The following is a 24214-nucleotide window of genomic DNA, read 5'->3' on the forward strand; positions in this document are numbered from 1 at the left end:
GTTGCTCCCTTTCATCCGGAAGGGAGAGTGTTCTTTTAATGAAAGGGAAACGCCAGTTTTTCTTCGCGTAAATTAGAAAGAGGATCGCACGTGTTGAGTAACGCATAAATCACACAGAAGTCGATACATCAAGATACAGCGTGAAAAAGAGTACTTTCTAAATTTATCTTGAAACTCGTGAAAATAAATTCTCTGCTTTTATTTTTAGATGAATATTGATTATGTAGATACTATGAATTCTACTGAGGTGATAGTGTATTCTGAGCTATCTACAAAACTGGTCAAACTTTGCGAATTCTTCTCATAAATAATTACCAAATAAAAATTTCCAATTCTTTTCGAAATACGTGAACTCTCGGCTTTATATTGTTACAAAATTTAGGAGGCTTTATATTGTTACTAACTTCGTTAGTCTTAAAAGTTCACAACTAAAAAATTCTTATGCATTTAAAAATGGAAATTAGAAAGTCGATACTTCGATTATTTAAATCGCTGGAAATTACATTTATATGATACATTACGAAAGATTGTAAGGATTCATTTGATAAATACTTGTGAAAAGAAATCGTAAACTTGCCCTGGTCTATCTCTTTAATCGAGCTCCGGAGAAGTTATTAATACGTTATTAATCAATTTTTTTCTGATGTAATTTTAATTACATACAATCGATGAAACGTAATAATTAATTAACAATTCACTTTCGTCTTCTTTCAGGGAGGTACGTACGGTCGTGCTCAACAAAGGTTCCTCCGGTCTGGGTTTCAATATTGTCGGTGGCGAAGATGGCGAGGGAATTTTCATTTCATTCATCCTAGCCGGAGGTCCTGCCGACCTCAGCGGTGAACTACGCCGTGGCGATCAGATACTCAGTGTCAATGGCATTAATCTTCGGACAGCCACCCACGAAGAGGCCGCCGCGGCCCTTAAGGTATCTTCAAGTGCCGATCTTCTTACGAGTTCGTTATTCGTTATACCAGTGATTAGAAATTGCGATACTTGTGTGTTGTTCAGGGTACCGGGCAGACAGTGACGATCGTGGTACAGTACAAGCCCGAAGACTACAACAGATTCGAGGCCAAGATCCATGATCTTAAACAACAGATCTCTCAGCAGAATTTGATGACAGGCACCCTCATGAGGACCTCGCAAAAGAAATCGCTTTACGTTAGGTAAGATTGAAAGGAGAAAAAAAAAAAAAAAAGAAAAGGAAGATTAATCCTCCATCCATTGTGGTTTTCAAAATATAAAGATAGAAGTCTGATTTATTTTTAAATAAAGTTGTCAAAGGCAAGAAATCCAGTTGGTAATTGATTTTGCATCCACTTTCACAGAGCGTTGTTCGATTACGATCCTAACAAGGACGACGGGCTGCCGAGCCGCGGTTTGGCATTCCGTTACGGTGAAATCCTACACGTGACGAATGCCAGCGACGATGAATGGTGGCAAGCTAGAAGAGTAACTCCTCAGGGCGAGGAGGAGGGTCTCGGCATAATACCGTCACGCAGACGATGGGAACGGAAGCAACGCGCCAGGGATCGTTCCGTCAAGTTCCAAGGCCACATGCCGGTCATCCTCGACAAGGTGAGCTCGTTCAATCGGTTGCGCGTGAAATCAAGAAGAAGGACGATACGATCGGATCGATATCATATTGTTAGTTGCAAATGAAAATAACTTACAATTAGAAATGACAATTAATTAAGAATTAGAATAGTAATTCAATTAAAAATTGGAAGGATTAATTTTTAATTGACAATTAAAAATAATTTAGATTTGGAATGCGAAGCGTCAACTTCGAATTACTCGAAACATGATCTCTAACAGTATTTTCACTGTAAAAGACATTACTAAAGGTATCTTGTACTGCCACACACGTACAGTCACTGATGATTATTGAAAAATATTTTTTCAACGTAAAAAGAGAGAGGTAAAAATCTAAAGTATTTAACAAAAAAAAAAAAAAAATGGTCGTTTTCTTCGCAGCAATCGACACTGGATAGAAAAAAGAAGAACTTCTCGTTCAGCAGGAAGTTCCCGTTCATGAAGAGCAAGGATGACAAATCCGAGGATGGGTCAGACCAGGAACGTGAGTGTCTTGAAAAAAAATGAGCAAACTCGTATCCTGCACGTTCTGTGCATGTTCAGATCCGTATATATTATCTATTGTGGTTTTTTACGTGACAATTTTTTTCTTTTTTTTTTTAATTCTCGTCGTATTTCTCAGTCACTATATATATATACTGTATTATCTAGATCATATGTTTGAACTTACAATTAGTACTTTTTACGTGTGTCTTGATATTCCCGATTGCAACGATATTTCTATGTTTGTTTGTTTTTTTTTCTCTTTTTTCTTAAACGTAATCCATCGAACGAACTGGACAGAAATTAACTCTCGAACGATTTAAAGTTACTAAATGTTCGTGAACTCCATTTGTTTTCCCCCTTCGTTCGATCGTTTTTTATCTTCTTTTTTTTTTTACTTTCACTCCTTTCGATCGATCGACGTGTTAACATAGAGAGTGTTCTTTCTATTAAACATGTATCAAAGCCAACCCAGCGATTAAAACGAGAAAAATAAAAAAGAAAATCGCGAAACGTCAAACGAAACGAAACATACGTGATCTCTTCGAATCGCGATTTGCGCGTTCAAAGATGCGTGTCGGCACCGTTTAAGCATACTCGTGACAGGTACGACGAATACGCCCAACTTCCGATTGAGCTTTTGTGTTTTTTACCATGTGAAAACGTGACATGTGTTTTGTTTTTGCCTGCTTGTGTAGGGTCGCCCACGACACCCGAGAACGAAAACGATCCTACACGTAAGTATTCCAAGTTAGTCAACAAGAAGAAACAAGATACAATCACACGACACATCTGTACACACACCTGTACACGGTTATACCATACACGAGACACACGCGAGCGCGTGCACATATGTACATTTCTATTTCATTCTTTTCTTTTCTTTTTTTCTTTTTTTTTTTTTCTTAATACGAGAAAGTCAATCAACGAAAAGAATCGATACGTTAGAGGAAAGCAAATTTTCTCGAAGAGAGACAGAAACGTTATCAACGACCCTGTGAACTTAGTTAATACTTCTCGAGATGTCTCTTCGCTCTTTCGTACATATTCTCTTCTCTGTGCTTGCGTCCAAACATTCTGCAACTTCATCCCTGCACCTAGTATATATTGTCGTGCCGTTTGCCTGCGTTTGATCAACTAACACCGCGATCGCGGCTACAAGTCTCAACGCTTTCACTCGACTCGCTTCTTTAACTGGCTAACCCCTTCTCGATGGATCGTGTAGTTGTGATAGAACCACCCTCGTATGCTTTGTAGAGGTAGCACGTGTGTAGCAAGTCGATGGTGAACGGAAGTTGTAACGTTGCTCGTTCACGTTCCTTCCGATCTTCGCGCGAGCACGAAAGAATTTCCGTGAAATACCCGAGGAACTTTATTAAAATACCCGCCACTTGTTGAATTCTTGACGAAAGCTATTACTATTATTGTCCTTATTATCGGCATCATTGTCTCTACTATCTCTAAGTCGTAAACCACTTGCGCTGGCAACGGACCATAACGAGTGACCGAACCGTATACAATAATTCGCCGCTTTCTTTTTGAACTCGTCAGTATATATCACTGGATAGAAATTATTGAAAAATAATAAATTCATTATTTGTTTTGCCTGGATTATACTTAAAACTGAGAAAATATTGCAATTTTCCGATAAAAAAATTCTCGACGTGCGTGGCGCATGTCGTTGCAGCGCAAGAAATTAAACGTTGCGTTCAACGTTCCCGAGTGTCTGCGTAGAAACAGAATTCTAGTCTGTGACAAGAGAAACTGTTCGTAGAAATACCAATTGCCGTTAGAATTTCCAGTAGAAGCACCTTTTTTTGAACACTTTGTAACACTTTAGCGTCAGTTTTTTTGAATCGTGGAAATCAGAAAATCCTGTTTCGCCTTGTAAAATGGACAGTGGCCGTTGAACGATCGTTAATTCATGGCTAATTAACGAAACGAGCGGACGATAACAAGGTACGAGAACGAGACTCGCGCGCGCCGCGGGAAGACGAGCGATTACAACGGGCCAATCAGGGCTATTCGAAAAGCTCGAGCTGGCCCCGGTAGGGTCGATGATTGTTCATGCTTAAAGCTTAATTAATCCTAGCAATTATTAACGGCCGCTTGTTAGTACGCAACGTATACTGAAATATTGAACTTGTTATGTTTTAGCATTCATGCTGTGCTACACCCAGGACGACACTAACACCGAAGGTAATCACGTCTCTCTCTCTCTCTCTCTCTCTCTGTTTATTTTTCTCTCCTCACTTTGTCACCTATTTCTTTCTATTTCTCTCTTTCTCCCTGTCTCACTCATTCCTATATATTTGTATCCTCTCTCTGTTTGCCTTTCATTTCAGTCCCCATTATACATTCCGACCTATCCCGTTCCACCTCTCCTCCTCGTTCTCTTCGTTTCATCTCGGTCGCATCAATTAACAAAGCACACGTTCATTACTGCGATATAACGATCCGTTCGCGGGACGAACGCATTGTCCGACAGCGTCCTTTTGTCGTGGCGCGTTGTCATTTTTGAATGGTGGCGTTCTCCCTCTCGGCCGCGTTGCCGATTAACGAACCCAACCGACTTCCAAGAGGAAACACCGAGCCGAGCAATCGAACTGACTTCGCGAGCGGAATAATGGACCCCTTTTTTCTGTTCATTGCTCCAATTTTTTTTTCTATTTTTATTTCTTTTTTTTTTTTTTTTTTGTTTTAAACTTCTAGATGTTCTCTTTCTCATGTCGTATTGACGTTTACGTTTATTTTGAGTCGAAGTTAAAATTATCCCAAAGGTTTCACTCATTGTCAGTACTCGGGGATTTGGGAACGAAAGAAAATTGAACTTCAAAATTGAGAGACAGATGAAATGTTCATATTCGAGGTTTGAGAATACAAAAGAAATTAAATTTGAAGTTACAATGTCCGGCATAGATAAATAAATGGAGACTTTTTTGACATCTATCATGTAATTTCTAATACCCGTGAAACTTAAATTCAAATGTTTCGAAGTTTTTAATTAAAAATTGTAACGTAAATAAGTAAAAAATTTTGCAAGGAGCTGCGATTAAATATTTTCAAGTATCGACAATCGACCGTGTCTATCATTCATCGCTGCATTAACACATTGAACATCGCACGAATCATCCAACGATCCATGATATTTACCAAAGTTCGTTCATCAATCGTGAAACGAGCAAAAGCTACGGCACGAAACGTAGACGGAACAAAACGTCCTCCAGGTCTCCGTTAAAGCTTCGCTCGATCGCCTTCGAAGACTAATATCCGTTATCATGGTTCACGATTTCCGTCTATTGCGCGTGTCATTCTCTCGTCTCCTCTTTCATCTCACCGCGCGCTTCTTTTACTCTGTTTCATTCACAAAAAGATATCTTGTCTTGCGTCGCAGGGAGTAGAGAAATTTTATATCGTGTCGAACTGCCTTATATGGAGGAACTGACGTTAGTTTATCTGGAAAAGGAGGACGATGACATTAATGACGAGTTTAGTAAGTGATGCACAAAAATACACGAAAAAAAAGAGAATAAAAATAAAAAATAGACTCAAAGTGTGTGAAAAAAATAAAAAAAAAAACAACAAGGAGTGAACAGCAGATACCAATCCAGGTCCTTGACTAACACAAGCTATCGAACGTGGTTTTCGATCGATACCGACCCTCTTTTTTTAATTGCAGTTATTGTTTTCTTTTTTTTCTTTTTGTTTTCTACTTCTTTTTCTTGGTTTTTCTTATTTAATTTGTGCTTTTTTTTTTTGTTTCTTAATTCACACCGATTCCCCGTCCACGATATTTACGAGCACTGACAAAACGCCGATTACGCTTCGCGCAGTTGGGACAGTCGCGACGTGCTTTGTGTCTGTCTGGTTTTCTTTTGATTTCTTTGTAATACTAATTATCCCCATGTAGATTCTTCTTCTAATTGAGAGTTGCAGACACGCTGCGTAAATCATGAGAGATCGCGTCGCTTCTTATTGATTTCTTAGTTACACGCTCGTAATAATTTTTTATTTCGAATGAGCGAAAAGGAATACAAGCTTCGTAAGATTTGTAACAGTTATGATCGCCAGCGTTACATAATCCCAATGTTAAATGATACGAGACGATAAGAAGCGACGCTTTCTGGTAATCGTATTAAAATTGTTATAACCACGTAGTGTGTATCGATTACAAAGTATGTAAACCAACCCCAACATCGCCAACGAGTGTATCTAGCATAGTCGCCACGTAACTAATGCCACGTCGACCTTGATACTCGTCGATCGCCTAAACTTCTAGACTTTAGGGAGCTTACCACCCTTATTTGTCCTACCTTGCTTTGATCTCCTAGGTGCTGAAGCATGGATCATTTTCTCGTTCGAGGTGGGCAGTGAAACGTAGTTTTATTATTCCCGGTTATTCGCGTTTCTGTATTATTCTTAATACAGAGTGACGTAATACAGAGTGATCAGTTTTAATCTATAAATATGAATTATTGGTGAACTCTCTATTATATGTATATATATATTTAAAAAAAAACAAATAATTCCGAGGGGGGAAGGGGTGAGATTAATTTTTCTGTAACGTAACATAGTTTTTTTTCGACGAAACTATGTAATTTTGAAGCAGATCGATGCAGTTTGTTATTTCCTACAAAGTTGAGATATTTATATTGCAAAACCATTAGTTTAAGTTTTTTCTTCAATAAAGAACATAAAAGTCCAAAATCTGTAATGTTTTCGAAGATTAGATTAATTATTTACAAAAGTAATAATTTTAATCAATTATTCCCTTTCTGTAGGAAGTATCGAGCATTAAAAATCACACAACTATATTTAGCTTACAATGTACAGAAAGTAAAATCGTGACCCATTCGAAAATTCGCTCTTCGTCGGAACAATTCCTTTTACATAACGGTAACAATAATTTCCCAGTAGTTTACATTTGTAGATCGCAGCCAGCCACTCTACGTATTACTGCCTCTGTCATTTAGACGTTTGAACCGCGATCAAAGTTTCTTGCAATCGAGAGAGTTGCGATCGTTTCTCGTTCTCTCTCGCGATCAGTCCGGCAGATCGGAAAGTTCTCGCGCATCGAGAGAGAAACTTTTGTTCCCCAGCATCTACCTGTTTGTAAGAGTGCAAAAAAAAAAAAAAACATTCTAACCGAGGATATAACAAAAGCTTTCTACCGCAAAACCCGGCCGCCGCTGGAAAACACGAGTGTACCCCTTTATACTGGCAATTGCAGGCAGCGAAGAAAACGTGCTGTCGTACGAGGCAGTCCAACAGCTCACCATACAGTACACACGACCCGTCATTATCCTCGGTCCTCTCAAGGACCGCATCAACGACGACCTCATCTCGGAATTCCCCGACAAATTCGGCAGCTGTGTGCCACGTGAGTTGAAACAGACTTCAATCTAGCCCGTGCTGCGCGATTTGGGTCGCACGTTGCATCGACGAATCTCTCGAGATCGCCTCCGGAACGTTGCAGCTTGCTCTCCAATTAAATCCGCGCTGTATTTCTTTCTTTCCCTTTTCTCAGTTGAGAAAGGGAAGTTAACGAAGTTTCCGAGATTTTACCGCGTTAATATTTGAACGATCGAATCGATTCACTTTTGGGATTGATATTTATCAAATATATTCAAAGTCACAACGTTTGTTAAATTATGTTGCTTCAGAAGTCGCGTAATACTGGTCAATCCTGCTCTTTGTTTATTTGTCGTTATTGGCTTGTTTAAGCAAACTAGTTACTTTCGTTTATATTCATTGTAAGAAGAATGATAAATTTTAAAAACGGTGTTTGTAACATCGTCGCCTTTCAATTTCAATTGTGTTGATCGACGTGACTTGTGAATGAGCTCACCGTGACTTTTAACTTTCCATCGCGGCTTATTGCATGACATGCTAAAATACTTTACGTAGAACGATGGCGTTAGACGTCTTTTATTTTCGCAGATACAACGAGGAGTAGGAGGGAGTACGAGGTGGACGGACGTGATTATCATTTCGTCGCATCCAGGGAACAGATGGAAAGGGATATTCAGAATCACTTGTTCATTGAGGCCGGGCAGTACAATGATAATCTTTATGGCACGTCTGTGGCGTCAGTGCAAGAGGTTGCTGAGAAGGTAAAGAGAAGAAAATCCACGTGTACAGTCGCTGAAAAAAGTATTTGCACATTGCTCGTATCCGTCGTAAAATTCACATACTGTTTAATTAAATTCGAGCATGTTAAATTTTGCGTTATATTGCCAAAACGATTAAATTCGTAATTTTTTTACAGAGATCATGCAAATTCGCGAAAATTTGTCTTTAGATATTTAGATAGCTGTAATTTCTCGTAAAATACATGAATTGAAACTTGTGTTCTTTCTTGTGTTACACAAACTGCCCCTTGTTGTATTTTGATTTCTTTTTATTCTAAGTTTCATATTTCAGTGTCGGGTAGTATTTTCATGCGACTAAGAAAATTTGATATTACGAAAGTGAAATATACGTGCAAATGCTAGTGTGCAGTAATCGGTAGTAAATAATAATGGACCGTAACATATTAACATAGATTAATAAAAATGAATGACAGGGAAAACACTGTATTCTGGACGTGAGCGGAAATGCCATCAAGAGGTTACAAGTGGCGCAGCTGTATCCCATCGCCATCTTCATTAAACCGAAGTCCGTGGAGTCAGTTATGTAAGTGGCGATGCTTCCGATGATTCGTTTCTCGAAACTTGAAGTTCACGGTTTAACGAGCGATTGTTTCGTGTTTAAAGGGAAATGAACAAGAGAATGACCGAGGAACAAGCGAAAAAAACGTACGAACGAGCACTGAAGATGGAGCAAGAGTTCGGAGAATACTTTACTGGTAAGTAATTTCCAATAATAATATCCCGAGTTTCGATACAAAACCACGAAAACGAAGTAACTTCGCCGAGCGAAGTTGAATAATTTAATTGGCACGACTTTGAACGATCGAGAATAATCGAAGAACGGAGTTCGTGTTCAAAGCCACATTTTATGCTACAATCGTTAAAATTCGTTCGTTTTTACTTCTACAATTGTAATTCACGTTGGTCTGGCTGTCAAATCGCCACAAATTTTTTTCTCATCGTTGGATCTTGAAGATCGAGGACACTTCGAGACGATCTCTCGAAATGTTTCCACGAAGTTACAAGAGTTCGGCAATATGTCTCGTCGAGGGTACACCCATCGCAACTTTGTTTCTTATTTTATTGCAGCCGTGGTGCAAGGTGACACACCCGAGGAGATTTACGTGAAGGTGAAGGAGGTGATCGCCGAGCAGTCAGGCCCGAACATTTGGGTACCGTGCAGGGACCAGCAACTGTGACGTCCTGCCCCCCACGCTCAGCCTGGTCCGAACGCTTGGACCCTACCTCCGAGGCGTCAAGCTTAATCACTAATAAATTAATAAAGTAATCGAGTAACTCTCTAATGCCTTTCCCGTTCCCTTCCCCAATCCACGTCCCCACCTCTCACTCCGCTCCGTCGCCCACACACCCACACACATACCCACCCAATCGAGTAGCACAATGTCCCAATTAAAGGCGTTAGCCGTGCACCAAGCTCGTTGAGGAAAAGAAAAAAAAAAAAAAAGGAAGGAAGGAAGGAAAGAAAGAGAGAAAGAAAGACTTCGCGTCGAGTCTGACAAAGCTGACAGCGCGCGAAGGTTTATCAGAATACGTAGCACTTTCACGAGAGGAGGTTAGATTAAGGAGAAAAATAAAAGAGAAGATGATGATGATAATAATAATAATAATATTAATAATAAATAAATAATCGCGGGCATGTTTGAAAACGCATGCTCGGAGAGTCTCGATCCCGCGAGAACTCGCAACTCGCGCGATCGTCCGTGCCGCGAAAGAAGGGAAGTTTCCCTTCGATTGTTGATTATGTAAGGATAAAACAGTCGACGGCGTGTTCCCGCTGCAATTGTTATCCGTTTCGACGAGAGAGAGAGAGAAAGAGAGAGAGAGAGAGAGATCCGGCAACGCGGAATATTCAAGGCGTTTGAACGATCCTTCCGACGACGAGAGATTGTCAGGAGGAGGGATACGTGTTAATACCTGGAAGGGTGTTTCGTTGTATCACGATGTTTTATCTCATGCGTTTTTCCACGTGACGAGTGGGTTTGCCGAGTGCGAGAGAACAAGAAACATCACCCTCCCCGTACACACTTGTCACCGTGTTGAATTTTTTTTATCACTGTGTTAGCAAAACGACGACAGGCACGAATACACGGCAACTTCGAACTCCCCGAGTTGAGAGAGGAGTCGAAGAACCTTTAGAAGTTACTTTCTAATTTGTAATTTGTAAGAGAAGAGAAACTGGCACGAATGGAGACGCGTCGGTCGTGTATTCGTCTCGGAATCGATTTTTACTGCGTGTGCGCGGCGACTCGACGAGCGCAGCGAGGAATCGTGCGTTTTACCGAAAGACTCGCGTCGCGGTTCGTCGATTCGAATTCGGGCCGCGGCGCGTTCTGTGTGTGTTACGTTGTATGTGTCACGCGATCGCTTGGAAACACGATGAGAGAGGCGAGTAAGAAACCGAGTAACCGATGCTCCGCCGAAGTCGAACGAGCGAGAATACGACGGGAGGAAATAATAAATGATAGTAGATGTTTAAGATAGATTTTCGTCGCGATTGTTTGTACGACGCGCACAGCACGTTTAGGACGCTTGAAGCAGAGAACTTTTTTTTTTTTTCACGCGCAAATCGCGACGAACACGACGACGAAAGCGTGTGACAGGCGAAAAAAAAAAAAAAGGCGAATGAACGAGGTGCGAGAGTGCGCTGAAAAATAAACGAAAAGAAAAAAAAATGAAAAAAAAAATGAAACAATAAAACATAATACATACTTGGCTTTACCGAACATACTATATACATATATATGTATAGCTTGGTCCGGTTAATTCTGAGCGAAGTAGCGCGGTATTTTTTAATGTACTTAATCGCAATAAGAAGCGAGCGAGAGACAGAAGGGAATCGAGAAGATTCGTCGTCTGACGAGATGGAAACTCGAATGTAGTAGAAACGCACTGACTAGACGAACGAAATGGAGACGCAAAGAAACGAGATACTGTATGGGATATACCCACTGAGAGTCTGTTTTATGGTGTTTTTTTATTTTTTTTTTTTCCTTTTTGTGTTGAGAGACGAGAGGGAAGTAAGAAGAAGAGAAAGAAATAAATAAAACGATGGAAATGAACAAGAAACGACAGGACCCAGACGTATATTACGAACCTCACGATTCATCAAACCTCACAGGACAAATCTCTAGATGCTAGAATAGCGATATATAATGTTTTGTACAGCTAGATTACTAAGCCAGTATTGGGTTATGTGCAACATTATATACATATATATATTTATAAATATATATATGTATAGATAGAGAGAAAGCGCGCGAGAAAGGGAGTGACGATCAGCAAGGAGAGAAAGAATGAACGCTATTGTAATTTAAATACCACTACTAAATTATTATTACGATAGTAGGTATATATATATACAATATAATATTATTGTAAATATCTATACCCGGGTAATCGAGATGGTATATGGTGGTAGCGTTCAAGAGACGATCAGGAGACGCAGGTTACAGTATTTCTCGAGTATACTGAAACGATGAATATGTCGCGACGATTTACACGCGTTACAATTGTACGTTCGATGCAAAATCAGGGGACCTGTTAGCTATTCGCGTTTCGTTTTCTACGATTGGCCCATGCCAATCAACAGGAGGCTAGACGCGTACGCGCGAAGATAAATGGGGAAACGGGGGAGCGAATTTCAACCATCGATTCAGTGACACGTGTGAAACAGAAATTTGCGAACGAAAGTTTCCGCTATAGCTAGACCAACGAGAGATGCCTCCGCCATTATTCAATCATTTTCGCACACAAGCGGTCAGAAACAAGAAAAAGAGAAAGAAAGTATCGCAGAAACAATCCATCGAATGGGGCATCTTTTCGATCACATCACACGTCGCGTTGAAAACGAGATAGATCTGTACTTACGAGCGAACAGAGAAATGCGTAAAGAAAAAAGAGAAAGGAAGAAGAAGCAAACGTCTAGCAAGGAAATTGTAGCAAAAGATTCACGAAATAAAAGAAGTAAGGAGATCTGGAAAACGCGAGAAAGAACGATCGTTTAATCGGAGCTTGCACGTAGCTAAAACTATATATCGTCGCAATGGCCGCGCACCTACAACACTTGATTTCGCAATCGGCGATCGTACAGGCGATCTCGCTTAATCGGTCTCGCCATCGTCGATTACCCTTTCTTCGGTCGGGGCGAGCGAGAAGGGCCGATTTCGCGTTCTTTTTCCTCCCCTCCCCGCATTCGTTTTTTCGTTTATTCGTAGGGATGTGTGTCGCGCGCTATCCGAACGACATCGATTCACTATCGGGTATAATAATTAGCATGGGTACGCTTTGTACGAGCTATTTTTCCTACGAAAAAAAAGAAATCCTGTGTTTAGAATCGTTAACGCAACAGCCGTCGCACGTATTTGCAAGAAAAAGAAATTTAAAAAAGAAAAAAAGAGAGAGAGAGAGTGAGTAAGTAAAAGAGAGGCGTGTATTATCGATAGTTGATGAAGGATGTAATCGAATGGGCGAGAAACGTTGACGTATTAATATTATCGCACAGGTCGTGCCTGAAGACAGAGAGAAAATAGAAGAAAACTGAGAGGGCTAGGCTTCGCCGAAAGTTAATGAAAAAAATCTTTTTTTAGAAAAAAAGAAAGAGAGAATAATAAATGGAGGTAGCGGAGAATATTAAGGTGAAAAAGACGTCTGTCTCGATGTAAAGGAAACGTATAAAAGAGAATAATTACTACAGACACTTATTATACATCTCTATAGTCTATTTAATAATATTACTTATTGAATTGTCAATCTCATGTTCACCTTGTTTCATCGTTTTTAAATAGTTAATAAACGTTTTACCAATTTTAAGTTCGTGTCGAAATCACCAGATCTTTCCCTCGAACGCCATTTCCCTTTGCTTTTGAGTTTCAGAACTTAAATACAGCGTACACTTTTGTTCAAGAATCTTGGAACAAATCCCGCACTTGTCTCAAAAATTAAACGATACTTTATACAACAAAGAATCTGTAATTAACCGTAGTATGATAAAATGCAGATGCAAATGAAAAATTTCATTACCTACCGATAAATTAGCCATTTTTTTTCTGTCCCAAGACTTTCCGAGCGACATGACAAATTAAAACGTTTCAACTTCTTCGATGCTTTGCAACGAAGTGGGGAAAGTGGGTCGTAAAGAAATCGAGAAATGCGCAGAGATCGGTAAAAATACTTGTTTTTATTACATCGATAGGATAACTCGTTACTGTTTATTAGCGAAAAGAAAATCACGAGTCGAGTTCATTTACGAAAATCGAGTTTGTCGGTCCGTTGTGACTTGGTTGTTCGATAAACGTTTGTCGGTACAGAGCAATGATAAATGACGATGACAATTAATAATATGAATTAATTAATTATAATCGTAACTCTTTCTTGTTTTTTGTTTTTGTTTTTCTTGTTTTTTTTTTTTATTTTATTTCGCTTACTTCCATAGTTCCATCCTTTAGACGAATCACAGAGAAAATTTTTAATTTGTATTCTTCCTCGCGTATTTTTTTTTTCTCTTTTTTTTTCAACATTATATATCCATTAAACTAAACTTCTGAAATAAAATATATATATATGTACGTGTATATACATATATATTTATATATTTATATATAATATATTTTGTTCTTTTTCACATAGAATTCCTTCTTCTTCGTAAAGCAGCAGCGGTTTTTGTTTTTTTTTTTTCCTTTTCCTTTCTTTTTAACACATTTAGAAGTAATGTATTCCTCGAATATAATATATAAATTACAATGTGGAGGAGGAGGAAACGTTACAGCTAAGAAAATGTACATTCATAGTTCGGTATTATGTATATATCGTACAATAAAAAAAGCGGATAGTCGTGACAGTAATAATAGTAACAGTAGTTGTAGTTGGTGGTAGTAATAGTAGTGGTTGTGGCAAATAGTAAATAGTAATAGCGGTAATTCGTAGTATTCCGTAGTAGTAATCGGTGACCGGTAGTAGTAATAATAATAATAGTAATAATTAGTTAGCGATAGTAACTGCGATAGCCCCTATTATATTGCGAGAAATTATCTGCGTGTTGTATGTGTATATACATATACATACGCCGAATAACGGCGTATTATTCGGATTCTTTTCGCTGAAATTACAACGTTCTTCCCGCGAGTTAGTCTAAAACGCCGGGCTTCTCTCCCTCCCCCCCTCCCCCTTTTCTCCTTTTTACGCCTTAGTACAATTACACGTGCGTAAATGTGTGTATACGCCTCTATAGTTAATATGAACAAGTGTCGTGTCTCTGTTCTTCGTTTTTTTTTTTTTTTTTCTTCCTGTCTACTTACACTATTATACTCGGTATCTACTTTACATTTAAAAGGTACATTACACGCACAATACGTACAGTTACTTCTCTCCCTTTCTGCCTCGATTCACCACCCCTCCCCTAACCGCCATTCCGTCTATGTGTTTCGCTTACACTTTATATTTCTCGTGTTTCTTCTCTTCCTTCTTCTCTCTATTGTTCTCCTGAATCTCGTTTCGAGAGCTTTTGTTTCTCTTTTTATGTTATATTGTTCTGGAACATCGGCGACGAGAATCGCGGACGCGAACGTGAAGAAAACCGGGGTCCTTCGGGGTGCACGCGCGTATGCGAACGGTGCACGCGCTTGGCTTTCCGTTCGAAAATAGCTTATGTACACGTGTAAATCGTACTCCGTGCACGGCATTAACCGGCAATGCATTCGAGTTTAGAAATTGTCAGCTAAATAAAATTAAAACAAGCAGCGAGCGAGCGATTAGCCACCCCCCGGGTCGATCTTGGGCGTCGATCATGGGAGTCGTTCGTTTCAATGCACGAAGAGAGACTCGAACAATTGTCTCTCTTTCTCTTTCTATTTATTGTACATCGCGAAGAAGTCAATGGAAACGGTATAACGTACAACTAATTTCTGACGAACGTTCAGTCCGTCGATCGACCATGGAGATCGCCTGGCCGCGTCCCTGTTCAAATCGATGCAACGCATAGGATATATCGAGAATACGCGTACGGATATTTCCCTGAGACTGATCAGAACGATTGGATATTCCTCTGTACACACGGAGACAAATGAAACGCGTGCGCGAGCGAGCGAGCTTAAGAAAAAGAAAAAAAAAAAAAAAAAGAACTTGTAGAAGCTTCCCTGTCTATGGATACGTAGGAGTTTCTCCCTGTTCCTTTCACATCGTTTTCCATCTTTCTTGTCCCGGCACGTGTAATATCTAGCACGCCTCCGAAGCTATATATATAAGTACGTAGAGATCGGTTCCATCGACGTATCCGAGGAGACTTGCCTCGCGAATCGAATGCGCCGACGACTCTTGGAACACGTTCACTGCTGAACGTTCGTGGTCCTTGAAACGTTTGTTTGGAACTCGTCGTTTCTCGTGGATCGGTAACGTAGAGAAAATTAACGTAATCAGTTTGCTAATTAGATTTGTTTTTTCTTTTTATAACAGAAAATAAACAAAAGAAAGCATCAATGAAAACAAGGTAGAACTAGGCAACAGTGAACGCGTTGGTTGCAACGAGCAAACGAGATTGAACATAATCTGGAAACCGTTAATTCGAGGATCAATCACGAGTTTCGATGACGAGTTATTGCACACTGAACATTACGATCGCGTATATCCTTGTATGGTATCTCAGGCTCAACGAGACGCTAACGACACAACAACAAGCAGACTCGCGAAATTGCACATCCCAGAGGAAAAATAAACGAAAGGAAGAAGAGATTAACGGTGAAGAAAAACGTAAATGCTCCATATATATTTCGACGATTAGTAAACGCTTGCTTAAATCTAGAAACGGTAAACATGTAACCGAGTTATACTTTAATTGACTCGCTAGTACCTAGTAAAAAAAGAAAAAAGAGAGAAACAGAAAGACAGACGGAGGAAGAGAGAGAGAGAGAGAAACGAAAACGTAATTAATTAAATCAACAACGATGGTTAACAACGTGAGAAAGCTGATAATAATTGTAATTCGCATGTTCCGATAATTCGCAACATTTCATTCCTTGCCAAAGTGGACGCGACGGTGTTTCGAGTTCTCTATCTCTTTCACTCTCTTTCTCTCTCTCTCTCTCTCTCTCTCTTTCTCTCATATCGACTTTTCAACGAAAAATAGAATAACACGTTCCACCAAAAGTTCCAACATCGCGATTAAAATCTACTGCGGAGCACAGACATCTGTCGTGGGAACTTTATCCACTACAAGTTCGCAAAAATTGTTCGAACTCTTCCGTTCCCTTCAAATCGTCGAAACAAAATTATCGTTCGAACAGGACGACGATCTTCCCTCCGAAACATCGTCACAGAAATTGATCATCGTTCGAAGAAATTTATCGATCAAATATCACGTCGATGTGTCCCGTGCGGGACACCTGTAAATAAAAATACTGCTAATAGAACGCGTGGGAAAACACTGCCATCTTGTCCTTCGATGTCGGTGAGCTCGCCTGTTCTACCTATTCGTTCAATCGACCCCGATTCTGTTCTCCTCGTCGGAGCTGAATCGGCAGAGAGTAATTCAATTCCCGATCGAATGAAGTTTCTCGCTCGAGTGTCAATCATCGAGCTGAGAAAGAGTATACTTTTCACGGCCGAATAGGAAGTTTCCCTAATTCGAGTTCAATCGGTAGCGGCTGTCTTGTTAGCCTGCCGCGTTCTGGCCTGCCTCTCGCGTTTAGGCGAAACGCTCGAGCTCTTCTTCGACGTTTCTCTCGCGGCGGAAGTCGACGGTTTTGCCTGGGGCGACGATCGCCCCAGTGGCACCTCCTGTCACCTCAGGCTGATCACCATTTTCTCCACGTTCAACAGGGATCTCACTTTCTCGTTGTACTTGATCAGGGTCACCTTCGAACCTCGCACGTTGATACGCTCGCCGCCGCTGAGCAGGTGGCAGCAACGGGACTGTTCCAGGAAATCTTGGAGCTTCAGTTCTCTCATGACGTCGCGGTGAGCGATGGCCGGCGGGCCGGCGTGAGCTTTCGGATTCACTTGACGCAGCAGCGCGTCTCTGCTCTTTATTCTGAGGGCGGCCATCAAGTCCTGGAGCAGCACCCACTTGTCGGGATCGTTGGCGAGAGAGAAGAGAACTGGCAGGTTCACATCGCTCACTTCCATCTCAATTTCGTCCAATTCGGGCTCCGGATTGTCCATTGGAGAATCGTCGAGAGGATTGTAGCCGGTCTCTTCTGGGTCTGAAACGGAATAGATTTATTAATCGTGGTATTCGGTTGATTAATCTTTGAGGAATAGGTAGTTAGAGGTGACCGGGTGGTGTATCTCGTTTTTCTCTGTCCCCTCTACGTATAAAAAATTCCTTTATCGACTATACTTTAGCTTTTTCAATTATTCTAATGTTTAATAATTGGAGAGATACTCGCAGGTATTTTAAAAATGAATCCATTATCGAATTGTTGTGAAAGTAAATTTGCTGATAGTAGAAATTTCTGTTTAAATTCAATTAGCAAAAGTGACAGTCACAACTAGTTATAATTTCCAAAGATTCGTAGAATAATTCCAAGTTTTATTTACGTTCTTTGAAATCGGCAGAACTTACCGAAAATAGAAGACGGGCCGCCAAAAGACCACGCTGTGTTCGCTCGACCCTGGATATCGTCTAAGTGCTGCTGCAGAATTGAATAGGCGTCGGTATCTGCAGCCAACATCAGTGGAGTTTGACCGGAATAAGTAGCTAATAAGGGATCAGCGCCGTAAGAAAGTAACAAGCGTACAAGTTCGGTAGCACCATTTTCTGCTGCCTCGTGAAGTGGTCTGTAATGATAATAATAAAAAAAGAAGCAAACATTATATTTCAATGCCTCGGTACAATTACGCAAAATAAAGATTAAGATATTCAGTATTCATTTGTACGACGTTGGTCGTTGAATGCATTTCAACAAACGTTAGAATATTATGAATAAAAGAAAAATATATATATATATATAAAGTTTATTATATTATTTAAAAAAAATAATATCATTTATAAAAATTAAAACTTGAGCTCGAAATCTTTCCGAAAATACTGTAAAGTAATAATATTATAAACTAAAATACTATAAACTAAATTGTGAAAATTAAAAAGAAAAGATGATCCTCCTTAATTAAATCAAACAACTTTTATAAAAATAATTTCTTAATAAATCCAATGCCTTTTAAAATAAAATTCCCATTTTATGAAATCCGATACTGTTTATTATAATAATTTGGGAAAACAACGATTGGAAATCAGCAACGAAAATCACCTTATTCCACCGTTGGCACTTTCGCTCGCGTTCGCGCCGTACGCGAGCAACAATTTCGCGATTTCGAGATGACCCTTGGAACAGGCTTCGTGCAGCGGCGTGTAACCCGCGTTATCCTTTGGGCTCGGCGCGTTATTCAGTTTCTCCAAGCAGTACGCAGTGACATCCTGCGAACACGGCAGGTAAAAAACGCAATTTATATTCAAATATTTATCAATGAATATTTCTCACTAAATTGAGATTGAATTTCCAATGAATAAATGTTTTTTCTAACAAATATTTACCGTGTAACCGAGCCTGGCGGCACGGTGCAGCATCGTTTCGCCGACACCCTTTTTGATCACCCATGTTCTAATCTCAGACTGTATGTCAGCTACGCATTCTGGACTGGGCCTCGCTAGAACTTGCTGCGAAAACAAATATTTCCCGTTGATAATCTCTCAATGCACTTTTCAACAACCTTATATTTTAATGTTCTACTATTTTTATAATTTAATGTTTCTTCTACTTTTCTTTTTGTCTATTATAATTTTTCACCACCATGACGCGTTACAAAAAAGTCGTATTACGTCTACCTACGTATATTATGTTCTGTCGAATTTTCTTTTTTCCTTTGTGCCTTTGTATTTTTATGCATTTCTCTTTTGTACCCTACTAAGTCGTATAAATATTTTGAAATCTATTTAGAAACTTGTTTTGTAAAAATAATAAATAAATATTATTTATCTAATCTTCTGCTCTCAATTTATAAATTCATCTTTCATTGATTTTGATGTTCCTCTAACACAGGAGTGAATGTTTCAAAGTTGAAATACATCGGCGATTGAAATACATTTGATCGATCACTTTGAAGATACACAAACGCTGAAGAAAAACTCACCCTCTTCCTCTCTTTCGGCAGCGCCTCGTCCTTCTTCAAGGGTTTCTTCTTCTTGCGAATATAATCGAATCCGGAGCGGAACTTCCGCCTGCTTGTCCTCAACTTGAGCTTCTTTTTGTTAGGAACTTCTGACTCGTTGGTCTCGTCGTCCAGCTCGTTGTTCTCTGCCTCCTGCGCGTTGTTTGCCTCTTCCTGCGCCGGCTCCTCTTCCGCCTCCGTCTTCAATCGGCGCAACTTCTTCTCGGCCAACGATTTCAACAAATCCTTTCGGTCCTTCATCAGCAGGTGACGCTGCTTCGAGTTCATAAGCGCCTTGTGCCTCCTCAATATACCAGCGCTTTTCAATCGCGACACCACCTTCTGCTTCAACGTCCTCTCCTTGCTCAGTCTGTTTTCCGGCGTTTCGTTCTGCGAGTCGTCGTCCTGAGACGTGTCGTCGTGATTTTGCATAGGTGGTGCCGAGGCTGGCCTGTCCTCGCCAAAAACTTCTCGGATGGTCGCCTGTTTCTTCAACACGCGCGTCTCCGTTCTCGTTCTGCTCTTCAGCACCAGCGTGGAGAACTCGTTGGGCAGGGCGTGATTGTTTTTGAACGTGTCGCGGAAGTTGTTTACCGTTTCCTTACGGAAGTAACCGAGTAGAACCGAGTCTGTCACTTTGATGGCCTTCACCTTGTTATCTTTGACAAGCGATTTGCTTTTTGGCAATTTAGTCGACTCCAGCAGAGGGGTCAGGCTCGGTGTTGGAAGCAATTCGGGTTCGTTGCTACCTTTCTGCAGCGTTTTATTGCCACCTTTGTTCAATTTCTCCTGTTTCTGTTTCCTCTTTTGTTCCTTTTTGTTCGTCCCTACCTTTTGCGCCAACACATCGACGATCGAACTGTTCTCTGACCTCGAATGCTTCATACCCTTCGGGGGACACGAGATCGTCGTGGACGACGTGGCCTCCTCGTCGTCTATCTTGCTTCCTATCCCAATTCCGGTGGTACTGAAACTATAGTTGGACTCTACGTCACTGTCTACCAGTTTCTTCCTGCTCAGATACACGTCGGAACTGTCCATGGAGACGGACAGAGCTGGGGAACCTGGGTCCAAATCGGGCAACGAGGTGGACAGCCTGTGAAACCTCGATGGTCTCGACACGGTGATCAACCTAGGTGGCATTCTCAACGATTTCTTGTAAACGTACACCTCCTCCTCCCAGCCAGGCCTGAAATCGCTACCGTCTCCGAACAGAGGTTTCGGCTTCCCTTTCTGAGACGCCGACGAGGTCTTCGAAGTCGAACACTTGATCTCCTTTCCTTCGTTCTTGGCCTTCTGCGGAGTCGTATCCCTCGATCGTAGCTTCATTCCCTCAGCCTCCGCGCTGCTGTTGTTGCAACGCTTCCTAGCTCTCAGCCGGTCGGCCACCGTAGAACCATGGCCAAACTCCGTACTAGCGTCGCTCTCTTCGCTCGAAGATTCACTGCCGCTGGACGACTGCAATTTGATCCTGCTCCCTCTGCGAACTCTTCTCTTCCTGCATATTATCTCCTCCTCGCAGTCGCTGTCGTCCTTTCTCAGTTTCTTCTTCGCCCGTCGAATCAACGGCACCTCGTCCGAGTCGTCGCTGGAATTCTTCTCTTCGTCCTTGCTCGCCTCGGGCTCGATCTTCACTTCCACCTTGATGTCCTTCGCCTCCGAAGGCTCGTCGTCCTTACTGGTCTCCGGGAACTCGTCCTTACCGTCCAGAGGTGAATCGACGTCCTGAATCTCCTTCTTGATGTCCTCCGGCTTGATTTGGGACGTGTTGGCGTCTGTCTCCTTGCCATCGGCGTCGTTGCTAGCGTCGTCGAGCTTGGACGTTACGGTGCAGCTAACTTTCTTCTTACGGCCGCGCTTTTTCATTGCGTCTCCCGTCCGAAGTTGCTCTATGAACTTGTCGCACGTGGCCGACCAGAACGTGTCCACCTCGGTGATCTTGTCGTTTTCCTGGGGATGGGAGATCCGGTGATGAGTTTATCGGGGTAACTGGATTCTTTGTAATCGACGTTCTTGAGCTTCGAGCGAGAAATCTTTGGGAAACTTTCTAAGAAACTGTCGTTCAACGGCCAGAGTTAATCCGCGAGCGAAACTTACATTCCTTCGCTCTTGTACGGTTTCTATAAACATCTCGCGAGAAGAAATTTACAAATTTTCAACAAATTAATTATACGATTGCAAAGGTTCTCCGAATAATTGAAGAAAATTCCGTGTGCGACTGATAAACATTTAACAAACAGTGAAATTATGTCGCCGTAAGGCAACAAGTTGGCGAATTATTTAGCATTAGAGTAGCACCTAATGTTGGAATGTTTCAAAGAATGATAAAACAAATTACTAAGAAACATAGAAGGATAAATTTTATAGAAAACGCTAAACTAATGACTTTGCATTTTCAATTCACACTGAAAATCACACAGGTTTGAAGAACCTAAATAAAACAACGGAAAGCAAAGTTATTCCGAAGAACGGAACGGAATCTCGCTCCACTTTCATAACAAACGTATCAGCTCTGGCCATCCTCCTGGTTTCCGAGTAAAACGCGCAATAAAAGATCCGCAATAAAAGTCGCTCAAGGCCGTTGGTCGTCGTCGGCTCGAGCCTCGACGAATCACGCGAAAGACCATCTTACGCAAATAACGTTACCTTCAGCTCTATTTGCACGAGATCCGTCGATGAGGTCATACCCATGCACATGGCGTCGTTCAAAGGAACGGGCGGCTGCACCTTCGACAGCTGTTTCCTGTCCCTCCTCATCTCCTCGAGCGTCTGCCGCTCGAGAACCGGCATCTCACCTTCGGAATCGCTCTCCCGAAAGTCGAATACCGAGGTCTCGGAGGAGCTTCTGAACCCGCTGGCCCGCGCTGGAACGCTAGAGGCGATTGTAGGCGGTGGCGCTGGAACCGGAACCGTCGCGGCCACCGGCATGTTCTCTTCTTCCGTTCTGGAGAACAAGCGTCTCCGTGGTGGCAGGCAGGCTACCTTCTCGCGCGTCAGTTTCGGCGGGCTACCTGCCGACGAACCGGACTGCGGCGTCGACGTTGAAGCTGCGCTGTCCAGCTCTGTACGTGCGCGTTTACGAAGAAACGTGGTATTACGAGTTATTTTTACGAGAGCTCTTCGTTATTATTATTATCATCATCATATGACAACAGACACGCTTCATTATTATTATTATTATATTATAGAAGTTAGAGTTTATTACAGAATTAATATTTATTATTATTATTCTTATTATTATTATTAAAGAATTTAGTTAGTGACGAATATTAGAAATTACTTTACGTTTCTGTTAACAAGAGTAAAGTTTTCAACAGTATAAAAAGCGAAAAGGAAATTGGTGGATAATATATAATCGTATTTTTTAGATAAGATAATTCAAGAACAGAGGTTAAATAAGTTCGCTCATGTTTTCTTGTCGCAGAATTTGTCTAAGTAAGAAGTAACTCAATCATCCTATCTCTTTGTAGATATATATTTGTATATATCTACGTTTATCTTTCGTAAAAAGACAAGTACTCTTGCGTATTTTAAATCATTTTTATAACATTCTTCAGAATAATATAAAAACCATTTACGATGGGTATGTACTTTAAAATTTTACCAAATACACGATCTATTTTATATATATATATACATATATATATGTATATGTATTTTTTTAAAAAATATAAAAATGCAAAATTGTTCAGAATGTACAGTGCTTTCTGCATGAAAGTATTATTACGTAAATCAACGGAAATTCTATTTCATAAACTACAATATACAATACAAATATTATAAATTTACAATTTTATATAGACAAATTTGCACAAAACACACAAACTGAATCTAAAATTACCTTTCGGAGTGGACGACGCATCCTGAGAGGGCATGGTGGTTGGTTTCGTTGCAAATTGGCCGGTTCCCACCTTCAGAAACGAAACGCACCGTACGTTACAAATAGGATCAACAAGAAGAATTAAAACGACCAAATCAACTTGAACTACCAAATAATTCTTTACAAAGAGTGTAAAATACTTCTCATTGCGTGTTCTCACCTGTTTCAGTTCCGCCTTGGTTCTGATTTTCGCGGCTAGTATGGCTGCGAAACCATCGTCTTTGTCACGGTGAATCTGATTCTCAGCTCCTCGGGGTCCCAGGAGTGCTTCCTTGCCAGGTAGCGTGGCGGATGAATTTACTCTCGAGCCATACAAACTACGGGGGGCCTCCTGAGTGATCGAGTCCACCGCTCTCGGCATATGGAACTTGTAATGGGGTGGCGTGTTGCTGTTTCGTTCCAGTAAGCTCGCCGCCGTGAATGGTGACAGGTTGTGTCTTCCGATGTTCGTTTTGGGCTCGACCGGTGCAACAACCTTCGGGAATAGAGAACAGTGGCGTTAACACGATAACAGACATTGTGTATCATCTCTGTTTCCTTCGTGGCACGTCATCCGTTACATTCATGATATCCCAGTAAATGTCACAGCCGAATTAAAAGGAACATTTTCTTGTGAGATATCGATTTTGATGCTAAATATAGTACTTCCGATATTTAATTAAAAAAAAAAAAAAAAAAAAAACTGAAATACATTGCTTCTCTCATTTCGAAAAATTTTGTCAGATTTTTATTGTCGCTTGTGTTTGAAGAAGCCAAGACATAATTTAAAATTGTAGCGGCTAGCAGATGTCGGAGAAAAAACGTTTTCTCAGACAGAAAAGTTAGAAGAATTTATGACTCTATTGAATTGAAAAGGCTAAAGTCGGTTTTGCAGTGCGTTAGACCGAATGTCCGCACTTATAGTTTTAGAAATACAGCCTTAATAGCATTTCTGCGAAGCGTCGTAAACTCTTTACTAGGATTC

At 40.8% G+C, this 24214-nt stretch overlaps 2 protein-coding genes across 12 annotated transcripts in view; one reads left to right on the plus strand and one right to left on the minus strand.

The window, feature by feature from the left end:
* The window catches only part of LOC122532648 (disks large 1 tumor suppressor protein), a 122791-nt gene extending 109972 nt beyond the window's left edge, over positions 1–12819 (plus strand). For 3 of the 8 annotated variants that reach the window (XM_043661619.1, XM_043661620.1, XM_043661621.1), the window contains 12 exons: positions 715–928; positions 1012–1169; positions 1332–1581; positions 1981–2083; positions 2781–2819; positions 4240–4281; positions 5477–5575; positions 7313–7462; positions 8023–8195; positions 8648–8757; positions 8838–8929; positions 9303–12819. In XM_043661619.1, coding sequence (XP_043517554.1) covers positions 715–928; positions 1012–1169; positions 1332–1581; positions 1981–2083; positions 2781–2819; positions 4240–4281; positions 5477–5575; positions 7313–7462; positions 8023–8195; positions 8648–8757; positions 8838–8929; positions 9303–9412 — 1540 coding nt within the window. In that variant the 3' untranslated portion in view covers positions 9413–12819. The remainder of the gene's footprint in view (positions 1–714; positions 929–1011; positions 1170–1331; positions 1582–1980; positions 2084–2780; positions 2820–4239; positions 4282–5476; positions 5576–7312; positions 7463–8022; positions 8196–8647; positions 8758–8837; positions 8930–9302) is intronic. The other 5 variants (XM_043661622.1, XM_043661624.1, XM_043661626.1 and 2 more) reach the window with 5 other exon arrangements.
* A 572-nt stretch (positions 12820–13391) lies between these two features.
* The window catches only part of LOC122532646 (mucin-5AC-like), a 202778-nt gene continuing 191955 nt past the window's right edge, over positions 13392–24214 (minus strand). For all 4 annotated transcript variants that reach the window (XM_043661617.1, XM_043661615.1, XM_043661618.1 and 1 more), the window contains 8 exons: positions 23411–23725; positions 23212–23281; positions 22017–22432; positions 19353–21320; positions 18757–18879; positions 18473–18639; positions 17788–18002; positions 13392–17425 (listed from right to left, as the gene is read on the minus strand). In XM_043661617.1, coding sequence (XP_043517552.1) covers positions 17004–17425; positions 17788–18002; positions 18473–18639; positions 18757–18879; positions 19353–21320; positions 22017–22432; positions 23212–23281; positions 23411–23725 — 3696 coding nt within the window. In that variant the 3' untranslated portion in view covers positions 13392–17003. The remainder of the gene's footprint in view (positions 17426–17787; positions 18003–18472; positions 18640–18756; positions 18880–19352; positions 21321–22016; positions 22433–23211; positions 23282–23410; positions 23726–24214) is intronic.

This window comes from Frieseomelitta varia, unplaced genomic scaffold, assembly GCF_011392965.1.
Source record: "Frieseomelitta varia isolate USP_RPSP 00005682 unplaced genomic scaffold, Fvar_1.2 scaffold_462, whole genome shotgun sequence".
NCBI classification, from domain to species: Eukaryota; Metazoa; Arthropoda; class Insecta; order Hymenoptera; family Apidae; genus Frieseomelitta; species Frieseomelitta varia.